The 17,772-nt window shown below is 37.3% G+C and overlaps 1 protein-coding gene across 6 annotated transcripts in view; it reads right to left on the reverse strand.

The window, feature by feature from the left end:
• Positions 1–718: 718 nt before the first annotated feature.
• Positions 719–17,772, reverse strand: part of LOC103466869 (solute carrier family 41 member 3) — a 43,388-nt gene continuing 26,334 nt past the window's right edge. For 5 of the 6 annotated variants that reach the window (XM_008412754.2, XM_017305921.2, XM_008412756.3 and 2 more), the window contains 9 exons: positions 16,697–16,804; positions 16,263–16,334; positions 16,037–16,181; positions 14,641–14,787; positions 14,065–14,209; positions 12,911–12,990; positions 8,923–9,057; positions 7,992–8,140; positions 719–5,694 (listed from right to left, as the gene is read on the reverse strand). In XM_008412754.2, the coding sequence (XP_008410976.2) occupies positions 5,521–5,694; positions 7,992–8,140; positions 8,923–9,057; positions 12,911–12,990; positions 14,065–14,209; positions 14,641–14,787; positions 16,037–16,181; positions 16,263–16,334; positions 16,697–16,804 (1,155 nt within the window). In that variant the 3' untranslated portion in view covers positions 719–5,520. Of the gene's footprint in view, positions 5,695–7,991; positions 8,141–8,922; positions 9,058–9,097; positions 11,813–12,910; positions 12,991–14,064; positions 14,210–14,640; positions 14,788–16,036; positions 16,182–16,262; positions 16,335–16,696; positions 16,805–17,772 lie in introns of those variants that run through there. The other variant, XM_008412757.3, reaches the window with a different exon arrangement.

Consider the following 17,772-nt stretch of genomic DNA (forward strand, 5'->3'; position numbering starts at 1 on the left):
AGCGTCAATGCTGACGATACCTAAAGTTTACAGCAAGAACACCTGCTATTAGTTCCATCCTCTTCTGTCCTAAAGACGACTCAAAACAGAGCTGAGAAGTCTGTGTTGGTGATTTTCTTTCTAATTTGTCACAAATTTGTTGGCAGCAGAATCATCTTATTGCTGAGGATTCCAGCCTTTTCTTTTATAAAAGGAACATGTCTTCCTCTCTCCCAGTGACTGAACAGGACTTCAGTCTCCCCTGTTGGGCTGGGAGGTGTTACCTGCTGACAAACTGACTGGCCAGCAGAAATGAAGGTTCTGAAGAAAAAGCTTCTTAATGACCTACATATTTCATAGTGTATTGAGCCATCTTACGTATTTGCTTTTTACAGAAAACATTAAAGAACCGGTTTAATTTTAATGCTTCAGATTAACTGTTGTGGAAGTTCAGTTCTAAAGTTCCTCAGAGGTAAAGAGGATATAAAATGTATTTAGAAAATAGGTTGGCCTACACTTCTGTTGGGAGTCACATCAAAGAAGCGGCATGCAAACTTTCTTTGGTGCAGATAGAGCATCTGCATAGCGTAACATAGTATTTGTTTGATATTTGAATTTCAGGTCTGATGTTTTCCTGACTTGTGATCACAAAATGTTGACGTTTAAAAAAGGTTTAAGCTATTGTGGATTAACCGGTTTGATCAGGCCAAAATAAAAAAAAAGACTTTCAAAACCAAACTTAACTCTCACCACCAGATATGCTTTATTAAATTAAACAATTTTCTACAGTTCTGGCTTTCACTACCCGCATAAGCTTATGCAGGTGATGGTGGCAAAGTAGCACACCTTAAAGACGGTAGTTTTTTATTCAAATAAAACCATTTACATGTAAGACATGAGACGGCACTGGAAGCTGAGGTGAATACATTTAGAAAGGCCTTCTCATAATATGGCAGTGTCAACATTTAAATTCAGTACAAAGTTTTGCCTACAGAAAGTAAAAACTTGCAACATTCCAAACACTTAACAAAATTAGATTTAAGTAACAATACAGTCGACATTTGATTTCAAGGCAGCTTGATGCTACAGATGAGTAGAGATGCACCAGTCAGGCTTTTACTGGCCTGTACTGGTTTTCAGCTCCTGGTTTGGGTCACGTCCTGTTTTCTTTGTAACTACTTTAGCATATAGCATGTAAAACTTTTTTTTTTTTTAATGAATGAGTAAATGTGTCAAACACTTATTACAGCCAGTAGCTTTGAATCCAACAGAAAATAAAGGGAATTGAGCTTTGTTTTTTTTTGTTTACATTTTGATTCATTTTTTCTAGTTTGCACTACATAAACTACTGACCAGAGACAATCAGGGACAAAATGGCAAATTTCAATCACAGGCTGTAACTGACTGGTGCATCACTACTTAAATAACCAGCTCAATATCACACAATCACACTTTATTCTCCAAGTCAGAGCTGGATGATAAACCATATGTAAAAATGTACAAATTTTAAAATGTAACAGAAACAAATGAATAACACACAGAACATGTAGTAGGTAGCAAGCTAAATATTTCCCTTCAATTTTCTCATATTTTCTGTAGATTCTTTCAGCAACTCCTAAATCCTGTGTTTAGGTTGATGTCAAAATTGGACATTTGTTCTTTGTTTTTCTTCCATTTCTCAAATATGGAAAAGAACTGTATGAACTACTTCCTTATATCACATATAATCCTGGTAAAAGTTCAGAACACAAGCATTTTTGAGGAATATAAAAAAACTTTGTGAAAACTCATCTGATTCAACGACTAACAGAAGAATCCAGAATTCTACAGATCTCCTGTATGACTGTTTGGTGGTATTCTGATTATAAACTTCAGGTTTGTATCATCCAGCCCTGTTTATAGACATGTTTATGCTGGTACAACACAACATAGCAGTGATCTATTTATCACAGAATAAGAGTGGAAAATAAGACCCCACTCTTATTCTCACAGAATAAGAGGCTAGGTAAAATGCACACACACACACACACAGTAATTCTGCAGATTATCAGTAGCTATGTTTACATTACAAATGTGAGCAAAATTTTGACAAAAAAACGCAGTTTGCAATTGCAACTTGCTCCACGCATATGGAAGGTGTGTGATGTCAAATTTCTGCACTTTTTAATCCCTCATGAAACAAGTTTTCTAAAAATACACAATGAATTTCCTTATTTAGCCTAGATAAACCATTTTTAATCTTGAACCGTAAGTCAGAGCCATATCAAACATAGAAAAATGTTTTTTACTTTTCATGTATCAAACATACCTGAAAAAAGCATACCAAATTTCAGATTTTAATTGGTAGTTTTTTTCCAATTAAAAAGATCTAAAATTATTCTCAAGAATAAATTACAAATGACAAACAATATTTGTGAAAACTGGGATTTCACAAATTTCACAAAAATTCAGACCTGAAGCCTTGAATTCAGGTCTGTAAATTGACCTGAATTCAAGTTCCAAATAATCAGAAGCTCACATGACTCTGAACTACGGAAACCCAAGGAGTACATGTCTGAAAAAAATCCAGATTTTTCTACAATTAAATGCTCAAAAACAAATAAATTGGATTAACAGCTAAAATTGATTTGTCGCTCAGCCCTAGTTCCAGTTTAGGTTCATCTAATTCAGCCATGGTGGAGGAGCATCTGGTAGACAACATCATGGAGATGTGATGAGTTCTGAATCTGATCTGAGATCTACAAAAATACATCAGTGTGAAACTTGAAGTGAGAAAGTCATTGCTCCCTTACAGATTTCTTCTGTTTTTAATTGGTTTTTGTCACAAATAATTGTTTAATAACAAACAAATATAAGACAAGGATAATATAAGTAAATATAAAACACAGTTTTTAAATGATTGTTTCATTTACTAAAGAAAAAAAAATCTATCCAAACCAACCGGCCCTCTGTGAAAATAGAATCGCATCTCTTGTAAAATAATGAATTAACTCACTTTGCCTGGTCAATTAAGAAATCTCTTTTTGATCAGAAACCTGTGAAGGGTTAAATACTTTTTCACAGCACTGTCAAGTAAGAACTGGCTTGAATTCTTTTCTGTGAGTATCTTTGAACGTGATTGTATGTAAACATATGAGATTTTAATGGCTCTGAGAACTGAACTACAAGACTTCTTTAACTCTCCATGTCAACACTCAAACAAAAGCTGGAAACATTTTAATTTAGTGTTTTTATGTTAATTAAATCACAGCAAAAAAAATCAAATATTCAAATGTTGTGCAGATGGTGAAATAGGTGAACTCCTCAGTGCTTTAAATGAAATGGAAAAGGTTAGCTTTACATGGTACAGAGAAGAATGAGATAATACAAAGAAATGAAATCAGTTCCAGGCCATTGTTGTCACACTTTGATGGGAAAAGGCTAAACTATTTTAATACCCTGTTCTGAATCCTCAAGCCTTCCATTTATGACTTCAATATAAACCTTCGAAATAGAAGCATGGTTTGTTTGGAACAAGGAGAAACTCTTCAAAAACATGACTTCTTTCTGATTAAGGACGGATTCAAACCAGTCCTGTTTAGTCCACTTTAATTGAACTGGTTGACCCAGAAAGTCCCGTTCATTTGAACTGGATTTCTGGAGAAGTACAGTAATTTACTTTTTGTTTTTCTTCCATTTCTCAAATATGGAAAAGAACAATACTAACTACTTCCTTATATCAAAAGTAAAATAATCTTGAATTATCTTGTTTAGTAATTTTATATCCAATCAGATTCTTTCTCACTTTTTGGTGCTACCAAGGAGACGTTCAGAGGAGTGGTGAACTCTGCCTGACAGTGAACATGGAGTTTTTTAAGAGAAGCTCCAGCTCTGTGTTCAGAGGAAGTTCACTAACATGTGAGGCCAAATATATTTCCCCACTCAAAGTTTCACTGGAATTCAAGTTCCAAATAATCAGAAGCTCACATGACTCTGAACTACGAAAACCCAAGGAGTACATGTCTGAAAAAAATCCAGATTTTTCTACAATTAAATGCTCAAAAACAAATAAATTTGATTACTTGTTACTAAATCACTTGTTAATAAAATAAATCTGCCAAAGAGAACAGAAACTAGAGAAGCTGTACTTAACGAAGAAATCCCCGCTTTCATCAGATAAAGTGGTTGATTTGACTTTTAGTGTATCCTGTTTGTTCTCTAAGGACAATAAACTTTTCATTTCATGTGACTGAGAGGGTGTGTGTGACAAACAAGAGTGTGTCCTTTAACATTTATGAGTCAAGAAGTTTCCTTCCGTTGAGTTTTGCTCGGCCCTTCCATTCTGAGAACAGCTATTGCGTATCAGTCTTCCTTCTTTGTGTCTATAAAAAGGTTTTACCTTCTCACTCTGGTATAGATTAGTCAGTAGTGGTTGACTACTCCTGTAGAGGATATGGAGGGTCGCTTACCCTCTGACCTGAAACTGTGTGAGAGCATCTGGGGGACTACTCTCTCACTCCAGACGGTTGAGGCTACTAGTAACTAGCTGTTAGGAGACACATTTATCTCTACTTGACTGAACGATGTGAGGCATTGATTCTGTTGCTAACCCTTACAATACTGCGTATATTCTGTGCAAAGAAGCTTGGCACTACAGGGTTAAGGTTGTAGAAAGACATATGCAGTATAAGAAGCACAAAGCTGCTGCCAAAAGCCACAAACAGACCCCAGACATGTCACAGCTACCACTGGCACTGATTTAAAAGCAACATTTAGTGCGTCACAAACTCTGAAGTCGGCAGCTTAGTAGATTTTAAACACCTATTGAAGAATTGACCTATTGACCTATTGAAGAATTTGATTTCAACCAAGTTGTTACTATGGAGGGAAATGCAGCATAGAAAGATGACAAGAGAAAAAAGGAGTAGAGCCTGGAGCCAATAGAGCCACAGATGAAGCCATGATGGCAAATAGGGACAAAGATGAAAAGGAACAGTGATCAATGTATTCAACTAAAGAACAAATCTGACATGATCCATTGTTTATTTCATATTTCTTCCTCAATGGCCTTTTATATACATTTTATATAACTTCTGTTGTACATCTGTCATGATAGAGCTCTTAAATGTTATTTTTTTAAAATGAGATAAGAGCTTGTAAAGGAGATACAGAAACATCCCCGTCTACTTGACCTAACGTACCGGGACACGTGAGTCATAATGCAAACTGAACTCTTCGCTCATATTCAATCCAATTACTGTTATGTGTAGCAACTTGTATGTCCTCCAGCATACATGCACAGAGCGGCCCGTCTAAAGATGGCAGCTGTAAGTCTTTTCTGTAAACCCAACTCCAAAGTGAGGCCAGCCGCTCACCGCAGGGACTCGACTGGTGTTCCTCTAGAGAGGGAAAATAAAGGCCTGGGTTTGTAGAGCTTCAGTTTGAACTGGCTCAGTGATCAAGATCAGGAGAAACTCTCAAAATTGCTTTAGAAGAAAAAAAAAGTGGTGCAGTAAGACAGGTGTTATCTTAGTGTTTGTTCAGGGATTAGTGGGAAAAACTTCACAGGCCCAAACTGTGAATCATTGAGACGCAGCGGAAGCAGAGGGCCAGGAAGCCGGTTCCCAGCAGGTCCCCCAGAGCGGTCAAGTACGGGATGGAGAAGTTGTCGGGGTCCAGACTTCGTCTCCACATCAGACGGACGATGAGATCGGCTACGTAAAGAAGAATGGCTACCTGAAAAAAAACAACAAAAAAAACGAAGGACATCGTTTGGAGCAGGCTGCGTTTGGGTTTTAATAAGTGAGAGTTAAAGTTAGTAGGTATGGGTGCTTCAATAAATCGTTCCAAATTGCCTTAATTTTGTGAGCTTGGTGATTGGCTGATACTGACATGAAAAAGCAATCTTATCCACCAATACAGAGCCAACTTTGTCACTGAATTATTATTTAGTCACTTTTCAGACAAAAAAAAATCAGTATGGCTAAAATCGGTAGCCATACTGATTTTATGAAAACTTCAATCGGTCAACACCAAGTAATAACATTTGATACCCAACTGGAAATGTACGTCTCCAAAAAGTATTCTTGAATTTTTTCACAATTTGTCACGTTACGTTACAACTTCAAAGCTCAACAATTTTCTTTTTTTACAAATCAATATTTGAAAAGGGTATCATGAATTTGTATTCATCTGAGCTGAGTAGCTGAATACTACTTTTTGGTTAAAGAAATCAGGAGCTTATTAAAGTCACTGAAGAGCAACGAGCTTTGGCCTCCAGAACTGAATAACAAAACTGTTTTTTTTTTCTTTTTTTGACAGCCGTTATTGTCTCTGAGAGTCTGGATATGCCCAATAGAACAGCCAAAACAATAACATCTCTCCAGTATTTATAGTGGCAATATGACAAACCTTAGGAGGAAAGGATCTTATTAATAGTTAAGCAGATGTTTAATTATTTCAACAAGATCCTTAACATGTGGATACAAGAACATAACTTGGAACAGATGTACCCAGAGGCTAGCTTTTCTGAAAAACAAACAAACAAGAAAAACTGTTAGCAACCACTTTCAAGATGGCCACCATGTCATGGAAAATTAATTTAGCACTAAATTAATTTTCCTAATTACCTCATGCTAATGACCTCAAATAATGAGGTCATTAGCATGACTGCACTTAGCTGTGTTAATGCTAAACACATAAAATAAATTTTGCTCTGCTAATGCTAAACCAATGCACAAAAAAACAAGTGGAAGCTAATGTTAAACACATAAAAGGTTCATTCAAGTCATGAAAATGGGCAGCACTGTGCCAAAACTGGTGGCCATCTTGAGTAATGGCTGTCATCAAGTGGCCAACAGAAAATATGAAAAACATGTGGCATAACATGTACATTTCTATAATTGAATCTAAGATTTTAATAGTAATATGCTGCACTTTAATGGACTTATAACTGATTTCCCCCATACTTAAAATTTTACCTCTAAAACTTTTTTTTAAAAGGTTTATTTGGTTCTAGTGGCCTTTAATTGATAGTCTCATTACCAACATGGAAGTTGGTAATAAGGCAAGGGGAAGAGATGTGGCAAGGGTCGCCAGGGCAGGAATCGAACCTGTGACGGCCACGTTGAGGACTAGGGCCTCTATATGTGGGTTGTGCTTAACCCCTGCTCCACCACAGCACACCCCTCTAAAACATTTAAAACCTTTTTGATATTTTCCAACTTTACAGTTATGCACTGCATTGTATTGGTCTACTGTAATAAAGCTGAACAAAATGCACAGGAATCTGTGGCTGTAATGTGATAATATTAGGAAAAGTTGAATGTGTTGCAAGTTACTGAAGTTCAAATGATTAATGTCGTTGGATTTTACAATAAAATTAGAAAAAAATGGTTGGAAAACCAAACAAAGTTACTGAGAAAATATAGAGCAACAAATATTTAACAGAAAAATAAAGCTTATGTTCCCTGATAGTGGAGAAGAACATTTCAGCCAGCAACGTTAAAGAAATTATTCACCGTTTTTTGAGATTTATTACCAAAAATTGTCCAGCAGTCACTGACTTCACTGTGTGTATACATGTGTGTGTGTGTGTGTGTGTGCGTGTGTGTGTGTGTGTGTGTAAACTATTCGAGGCTCAGAATGTGGCTGACACGCAGTAAACTTCTCAAATACACACCAACACTGGGCACCAGTCACCTCACAGTTGTGTAACAGGTGCAACAGCCATTTTTAATTGGCCTGTATGTGAAGTACCGTCATATGACTGCTTCTTGGTTCACCTGGTTCATGGAAAATCTTTTTTTTTTTTTTGCGTACTGTGTAAAATCAGATGCATAGGGGATTTTGAAGTTCACTTCGTAATGTATTAATATATAAATAACGAGCGTTTTCGGCCGTTTCTTGACACCTTTGGGACTGACTTTGTTCACACATATACCTTGTCATACGATTGTTGCTGCATCCCCGTCCGTCTATGCCAGATTTTGATAAATGAGGCCCAGTGTGCGCATGCAGCTGAGTCAGCTTACCTGGAGCAGAGCTGCAAACAGGTAGCAGATGGCGAAGGCTGTGGTGACAGGAGCCTCCTCTCCCTGCAGCAGAGAGATGGTGTAGAGGAAGACCAGGTGCCCGGGTACGACCAGCAGCAGCAGCACACGCGCCGACTTAGAATTCACTCCTGGGACGCACAAGACAAGACGGAGCATTATTCCCTCTGCTCACCTTGCTGAGCAGTGGCGGAGCTAGACTTTTAAAGTTGGAGGGGCCGGGGGGGGCCAGGACTACATCTGGGGGGGCAAAATTTAAAATGTGTGTGCGCACATCTATATATATATATATATATATATATATATATATATATATATATATATATATATTATTTTTTTTTTTTTCTAACATGGGACATGAAAGCAGAGGCTCATGTCTGTTCAATACAAAAACAACATTTGCTGCCTAACACACAGCTTGGTTTCACTTTTCAGGTTGTTTGAATTGCCACATGAAAAAAATTATACATCATCACTTGTATTAATTCAGTTTTTACCAAAAACAATGTCTCAATTGCCAGTAGTGTTTCTTTTTCTTCTTTGTGATTCTTCATGCTTTTTTACGTTTTCTGTATTTCAGATCATATGAAGAAGATGAGCACCTGCTTATGGGTAATATGCTTCTCAAAGATAAACTGGAATGAGCCAAGATTCGTATTAAAAGGTTAAAACTGGAAATCATACATTGGTCACAAAATCCTGATCAATGATTCTCTAATTCAGTTTTATTCTGGTTTTTGTCACCACAATTAAATTCTAATAACACCAAAAATATGTCTTTAATCATGTGAGTTCTGTTAGGAATACCAACATGAGAATTCTTTGCTAGTTTATCAGGTGAAAAAATAAAAAAAAAACCATGGCGGTAAAACACCATAGAGCACATTGACACCACCCAGAAGAGTCAGTCTACCTGAGGAGAAGAAGCTGACGCAGGGATTGGGCCAGTGCTGGCTCATCTTGCTGGGCAGAACACCTGGAATGCTCCAGAAGTGAAGGTATGTTGAAATCCTGCTGGCCTGGATGGCCACCAGGTTCCCACCCACTCCTAACAACCAGGCACAGCGGACAGTCACTTAGTGAGACAGGTCAGGATTTTTAGTATAGCACATTTCAACAACAAGGCAGTTCAAAATGCTTCATATTAAAAAATAATACAATTAACATACAAAAACATTACAGTGATAGAATAAAGAGAAGTAATTTATTTTCTAGTTAATAGTTAATAATAAGAACAAAGGTGTAGTGTTACATAATATTACTAATTGTAATATTATGACTTTATTCTCATATAATTCCAACTTTATTTTTGTACCACTCTTTATTGACGTAAAGTTATAAACATTTTCATAATTTTATTACTTAATTTTTACATTTTGTTCGTATGAATGCGATATGCTGTAATCATTTTTACTGAAGGATGTTTGATGCGACAAAGAGTCGCCCTGTCACCTCAGGTTGTTTCTGACAAATCACAGATCAGACACTGGCCACAAAATCTCTGATTGGTGCGTTTGTGCATAATCCATGTCAGCGTAATTTCTGCTGAATACACAATTTTTTTTTAAAACTTCAGAGAATTTAAAAAAGGCAACTCTTAACATCACAATTTATCCAAAAACTGACCCCAGACACATCCTAAAATAACAGTTTGAATCCTGCTCTGTGGAGCGTTACCGTATAGAGACAGGTTCCTCAGCCTGCAGCCGTAAACGCTGCTGCACTTCTGCAAAAATCATTACGTGTCAAACTCTGGCATCTGCATAAAACTGTCTGAGCTGCATTAAAGAAGACATTTTCACTTGTTGTTTTATTGTGCCACAGATGGCCAGCAGTTTTAGTCTTTCAATCTGACTTTATTTGGTCTGAGATTATTTATTAAGCTCGTCACTGCCTTATTTTTAATAGTCATATTCATTTTGCTGTTGACAAGGGTCTCTGAGCTTAACACATTTATGTCAGACACATTTTCAAGGATCTCAAATATAAAACTTTTAACAATGACAGATGGGTTTTTAGGAAAATGGAAAAAAAAGAAAAAATCTGCCTGGTTTTATAAGCAGATCAGAGGAAATTTGAACCAGATTGGCAAACTTGGAAATGAGCAGAGAGGAAGAATAGAGAACCAGAGTGGAAACTAAATGAGAGCGAGTGACAGGCTGAGTGGCTGGTTATTAAAGGCCCTGTCAGCTGTGTGGGACTCTGGCTGTGCACCATCAGTGGTTCACACTGACTTCTCTCCTATACTCAGAGGATCTCTGCATGCATCGCCTCACAGCCAAACTGCTCCATTACAGGCCTCTTTTTTTCCCCCTTAACTTGCCTTCACTTGTGCTTTAGCACATTTTTTCCAACTTGAAACTCCAGAGCCTTACATAAGGGTTTTTCCACACATTTTGTCACTTTTTTTCCAAACTTCAATGTATTTTATTTACAATTTTGTGTGATGACAATGCAACAAATGACATACTGTCATCCCAAAGCAATGACGATATGAAATGAAAAACATTTTCAAAAATGTACATTCAGCTCTACAGAGTTAGCTTAGTGCCAAAATGTTACAAAAACATAAACCATAAGCTGTGTTTCCATAAGAGAATATATTGTGTTTCTATGTTGTGGATAAAGTCACAGATTCTGAGCAACAGAATCTGTGGTAGAGAACAGCTGCAGGACAGGAATCACAAAACGTGCACTTATATAAAACGTTCTCTTGACTCTAGAATTGATATTCATCTGAGCAGGGTAGATTTTTATCAGTAATAAAAATCTAGCCTGATTTTTATTAGGGTAGATTTTTATGAATATTTTTAATAGGAGACTTCTTTAATCTTGTTAGTAATCAGAAATCATTTTTGGAAGAATCCAGAGTGTCTCCAGCTCTCTCCCAATGTTTCCCTCTGAGACAGGTCCCATGTGAGTTTACTGACAGGATGACTGAACATGAATTTCTCTACTGAATCCGGTTATGGATATTCAAAACAGTTTCAATTTGCTGAAAAATGCAAACAAAACAATATTTGAATTATAAGCATGGAAGGTTGCTAGAAATATCCAGAAACTCAGGGCTCAAAATTAACTGAGCACTAATTTGTATTTTCTTTCCTCCTCACGATTATGCAATTTTATGCCTAGTGCATAAAATTCCCAAGATATGTTGAACTTGTGATTGTAATAAGAGAGAATATGAACAAGTTAAAGGGATGTAGATACTTTTACAGACACAGTAACTATTCCTCTTAAAACTCCAGCAGCATTGGAGGATTGTCACTAAAATAAAACAGCATCAAACTTGCAAATACCATTAAAATGGAATAAAAATAACATTTGAGTTTGAATAGTCCTGAGCAAAAATCATAACCACCAGATCAGAGCTGAAAGGAGCCACAGCCTGGAGCTGCTGTACCCTGCAATGCTGCTCCAACTCAAGCATTTCCTCTTTTTTGCCCCAGCCTGATTTAAATTGCAATCGTGGGATGAACTGAAACCATATGTTGTCTGAGAGGCAAAAGAGAAGTCTAAAGTCATCCATGATGCTCCAGGAAACATTTGGCTCCAATATGAAAGCATGTTGAAGTCAGTGATGCTGAACCATGTAGAGCTGCTGGGATGTAAACAGAAGGAGGCTTTAAAAGCACTGGAGCATTTTGAGAAGCTCTGAACTGCAGAACATGGGGATGGATTGATCATGGTGCTCCATGACATGCTTGGGATTCCTGAGCTGACTTCTGAAAGTCTGGTGCCTGGTGTACAAAGTGATCTCTTCTCGCATATGAAACAATTCCACTCTCTGTGGTAAGATCCTGCCAAAAGCCAAAAGTCATGTCGTCACCTTCTTAAAATAAGAACATTTTTGCCAACAGTGATTCTGGAAAAAAAACAAACAAAAAAAACAAAAAAACACTTGGCCTGGTAAAAAGAACAGTTCCACATTCTTACACCTAACATAGTAAAAATTAGAATTCTTAAAATGAATAAGCTTATTGTAAACACCCCAATTTAGAAAAAACGTATGTTTTTTGATAAAATGTTTTCGCATTAGGGAGAGGTGTTTTTTTGGCCGTAACGAAATTACTGTATTTCACAAAACTGTAATAGAAAACTGTAAAGTCAGCAGGAAGTGGTAGATGAATGATGACGTGAAATGCTTCGTAATGAATTTTTACCTGAATAAACTTATTCATGTGTGATTTTAGTGGAGTTTCTCGTTTAATGGAAACACCTCAAAATCGTGATATTGTGTTTTTTCAAAATTAGCAGAATATCCTCAAAAGTTTCCTCATATTTGTGATGAGAATGTCTCACTTGGCCTCACTGGGAAACGCGTGCATAAAGCTTCTGAGTTTCTTTTTTATTGTTTCTAGCTAAATATTACATTCATTTTTCCAAAAATGTTTGACGCATTTTACAATGACGTTAGGTATTATATTCAGAAAATCAAAGACTCTGACAAAAAATTGGCATGAAAATAATTGAAATATGTTCTGCTTTGAACCCTTAGGTCCTAGCTTTCTCTTTTTGTTGAATATTATATATTATTTTTCATGAGGCATACAAAGGCTTCATTCAATGTTGTTATACAGTAAACGATATAAAATATAAAGTTTTGGAGAAACTTCAGTGCTTTAGCATTAGCTTCCACTAAATAACATATTGGTATAGCACTTTGGCATTAGCAGAGCTAATGTTCATGATTAGTGCTTTAGAGTTAGTGTAGCTAACGTTTTAGTTAGCGGTGCCCCCCACTAAATTACTGTTTCTCTTATTGCATTTTAAAACAACAGTCATTTTAAATGCATCAGTCCTGTCAGTTCAGAAATAAAATAGGTCAGAACTAAGGCAAGCAATTTACCAAAAAGTGAGGAAAACATAGGAGTGGTATCACAGGAAAAGAACCTTACCGTTAATAACAGGTGTAAAGACAGCCATCCCCTCAAAGTTGGGGTCACTCACTGTCTTGTCCAGGATAAGGCCCCCAAAACTGAACAATTAGAGAATCACAGAGAAATCAGATACATGTCCATTTACTGTGTAACTGGCACTTAATTTGTTATTTTTTTTATTTTTACTTAATCTTTATATGCAGTGTCTCTCTGTAAAATTTTATTTCTCAGGAATTCTTATCAATTTTCATTTTTTCTACATTGGGTAAAAGGAACTAAAACTTATTGATCTGACATTAATTAATTAATTGATTAATTAATTAATTAATTAATTAATATTTTCCTTAAGCATTGTAGAACATCTGAGTACAGGTTTCTGTTACATTTATCTCAACTTAACGTGGCCTTAATGCTAATACAGCATTGGAAAAACTGTTTCCACAAATAAAAATAAGGTTTCATGAAAACTGAAACATGAAAAATGTTGGTTTACTAAAAAATGTACTCAGTTGAGTTAAGATCGCTCTATTTACGATTCTTTTTAAAAGGTATTTATTCTAGTTTTCTTTCAGTTTTTGATTTTTTTCTTTTTTGCCTCATGGCGCCCCCTGCTGTCCATTACCGTGGACATAAAGCCTTATCACCCAAATCAAAAACAGCTCCAGTTCCCATAGTGACTCTACTTTGAGTCATTTTTGCTCATTTTAAATATCAAACTGAACTATCACTCATTTGACCTACTGTATTTTGACAAATAGTATGTTGTGTTGTCGAAAATGAGGTAAAATGATACTGAGTGTCACTGCAACAAAAATGAGGGAAAATGTATCATAGTACAGTATGATGTTAAAAATGAGACCTCATATGGGTCATTTTACCTCTTTTGAGCCCATTTTTGTTATAATAGTTGATTTTTTACAGGTCTTTGCTTTTTTTGCCTCTTATTTTCAATCTATTTCAGAAACATTTTCAGAAATGGACATGTGTCTTCTTTCTTCAGGTTACTTACAGCAGGTTTCACCTACAGCAGCTAAAGTATTTACAATAACTACTGACTGAGATTTACAAGAAAGCCTGACTCTGACGTGAGGCAGAGGTTAACACCTTCTGCTCGATGCTGCAGCTTCAGCTTTACATGTCTGAAATAAATCAGTTGTAGATGTGGTCAGTACCTGCTAATGGACATGGCTACTATAACAGGCTGCCAGCCAGAGCGGAGAACCTCTTTGATCTGCGGACTCTGTCGGGCCAACACCACCCACAGCGGGATCAGAGCCAGGAAGAGCAGGCACACGGAGGGGGACAGGTACCACAGGTCTGAGGGTCCAAAGACAAAAAAAAATAAATGGAGCTCATTTATCTGCGCTAGCATCGTTATCAGTATATGGGTCAGTGCAGTTCTAACATGTCAATTATACTTTTTTCTACCACTTAACTTTCCAATAATTAGGTACAGCAACATTACCCATAAATATGTAAGCTATAGTGTGTTCATAATATAATAGAAAATAAATGTTTTTATTAGTATTATGTAATAACAGTTGAATTAAACTGACTTTGCATAATAAACCTGTTCAACACGCAGGTTTGACTTGAACTGAATCGTTATTTCAGATCAACTTTTGATGCTCTACTTCACTGACACACAGCTCAGTGCAGTCATGTTTCTGTCTGAAATGAAACCTGGTTGTTGCTGCCAACTGGTGGTCTGATTCAGAATAGTTCAGAGGAAGCTCTGAGTCTCTGACCTTTGTACTGGTAGAGCGTGCTGCTGACCCCGGCCAGCAGGGACAGTGTGATCAGATCCCCCAGGCTGGCGGCGATGGGCGTGGCCACGTTGTCCGGGTTGATTCCCACCTTCCTGGAGCCGACGATCACTCCAATCATCACCAGGCCTGCATGGGAGGCAGACACACGCAAAGCAGAGGCAAAAGTCAAAGTTTTAAATAAGGTTTACATAAAGCAGAAAAAGTGGTTTTTTAATTGGGGAAACCTTTTATCAGGTTGGTGAAAACCTGTCAGTTGATCAAAGTAACGCTGCCTGATTTCATTGATCTTTGCAGTCGTAGTTATAAATATTCCTGTCAAAACAGAAAAACTAATGATTTGAATGTATTTATTGCAACTGTCAAGGAGTGAATAAAATCAAGAGATTTATATCTATGCCAGTATATGAATCCTAAACCTGGTTAGCAAAGCAACGTCGTAATGACATGTCTTAAAATAAAACCTGTGGTACAGCTTTACACCGCCATAACTATTTTATTTATAGCGATGTTGCATGTTATTGTTTAAATCTGGACATTTCATGCATGCATACAACGCTGGCACAGACAGAACACCAGCTGTAGAAAAATTCAACAAAAAGAAACCTGGAGATGTAAGGATTATTCATTTAAGGAGGGAAATGATATCAAGAGAGATTTGAGGGGGAAATGATGGTCTGTGTTCAGATTATTAATAATCCCAAAATAATGATCCAGTTTTATGTTTTCAGTCCTGAAAACATAAAACTGTAATGGACTGAATGTTCTGTTCTTTGTGTAGGAAATGTTTGGGTGTTTTTTGGTGTTGAATTCTGAAACATATTGAGGTGTTGTTGTCAGTCGCCACGGCAATGGATCTGCATGTAGCGTAACCAACACTTAAAAACAGAACAATATGATTGGTTTGGAGTTATTTTTCAAAGTTTTTTTTTTTGTCTACGTCACGTTTCCCTTTTCTGTGTCGAACTACACTAAAAGAATGGTAGCTTCGTTTCCAGGTTTCATTTAGTTAATAGAATTATTCCACCGCAGCATCGCGAATACGCCTGGGGAGTCAAAGTATCATGTTTTTGCCCTCCAGCATTATGTGCGTGTGCAAAATTTCTGGATGTAAACAACATGCAAAGTGTCTATGGACCAAAACAGTTCTAAAATAAAAGACATGCTGAGTAAAGCTGATGTGTAAAAGGTTATCAGGAGTGTGACCGACACAGGGGGGTTACTTTAGGATAGTTACAAAGGGTTAAAAATGCACAGGGTGAATATGATAATCATGGCAGCTCCAGTGTTTAGCATTGAGATGACCTCAGAACAGAAAGCAGCCAAACAAACACACCCTAGACTAGACAGATCTTTGGCTTAGATGATCCCCACATACCCAAAGACAGAGCAGCTACGAAGGCAGTGGTGATGCTGCTGGCACACAGGACGGCCGCCTGGTCCAGCTCTACTCCTCCTCTGGAGATCGCACCCAAGCAGACGGCTGCCACTGCTGCCAGGAAGCCCACCACCGTGGCCTGGACCTGCACAATTCATCAAATCCCGTCTTTATCTTCCGATCAAAGCATTGAAACATGCAGCGCCGCCTATGCAGAGGATGTTACCTGAATGAGAGCCAAGTTGCTGCACACCATGGTCCACTGTTTGTCTGGATCATCCATTTGGCCTGTGTTGGCCTGCAACAGACAGGAAACACTCACATCAATTTCAATGTCACGGAAATTACTGTTTTTGAACCATATGCTATGTTTGTATGAATTGTGATTTAGGTAACTGAAAATAAATAAAGAAATAAAATTGACTTTATCTCAGAATTTTTCTCAGAATTCTGACTTCTTGGATTTTGAGATTAAAGTCAGATTACAAAGAAACATGTCAGAATTCTAAGATAAAAGTCCAAATTCTGAGTTTAAGGACAGAATTGTGATCTCATCATACTGTCATAACTTCAAGCCCGGTTAAATCTCACCATGAGGGTGTATCAGGAGGAAGGTGAAGCTGAATGACTAGAGTTAGAAGAAAAGCGGTTTGTTCTTACGGCGGTGGAGAGCCGAGCAGCCAGGGTCATCTCCAAGTTTCCTTTGAGGCCGACGAGAGCCGGAACCAGGATGAAAACCTCCGTTATCACCTTGAACACCTCCCAGTGCTGGAACACACATTCACATGGGAAACTGGATTTCAAACTGTTACAGAGCAACATAATGTACACAGAAAAATAAAATCATAAAATCAGCAAACATCTTTATGTCAAAGTCATCTGGACCTGCTGCTAGAAGATATTCTGAGCTAACCCAGTGGCCTACTTTCTGGGTTGATGAGTATTATAATGCCGAGAGTCAGGCTGATGTTGTCTGAGTGTTGGCAGGTCCAAGATCTTTAAATAATTCAGATATGAGCAGAAGAAGAAATGATGGTCAGGGAAATTCTGCAAATGGATGAAAACTATGAAGGCAGAGAAAGACCGACACAGAAACAGGCTTGAATAGAAAATGCAATATAGGCATAAATGAATTAGTTTGTCCTGAAACCTGTAAACATGGTCTATTTTTGTAGAAATGATAACAATGTGTGCAGCTGTTGGAATGCGTTTCTAAGATGGTTAAATAGGAAAAAAAAGTCAAGGAAAAGTGAAACTGAGATTAAACAGCTGAGAAACTCAGATAATTTCAAAAATCTTTTATGACTCCCAAAGGGAAGCTAAATGTTGTCGTTCCTCATAATATCTGGGTATCATCAAAGAGTCGTGGATGGTGATAATGTAGGCAGGAAGAATCACCAGTAGCAATCAGTCTGTTAACGAATCTGAAGAGACTTAGACTTCTGACTGGTCCTTGTCCCTTTATGATCATATATTTCCCCTATAAATTGTAGGCCTGGCAGGGCGCCAGACTTAATTTGACTAGCCCCCCCCCCCACCCAGACTAAGTGTCATTTGTTTATGTATTCTAAATAGGTTTTCTTATACGCCAGTAGCAGTGACAGTAAAGTCAGGTTAAACTAGGTTTAGCACTGATGCACAATGAACTCACGTGCCACCTTTGACTATGTCCTTTCAGAGCTGTACCGGCATTTGTGTAATCATTCTACAAACACTGTCTTTTCAGAGAATATAAT

This window comes from Poecilia reticulata, chromosome 7, assembly GCF_904066995.2.
Source record: "Poecilia reticulata chromosome 7, P_reticulata-male-v2, whole genome shotgun sequence".
NCBI classification, from domain to species: domain Eukaryota; kingdom Metazoa; phylum Chordata; class Actinopteri; order Cyprinodontiformes; family Poeciliidae; genus Poecilia; species Poecilia reticulata.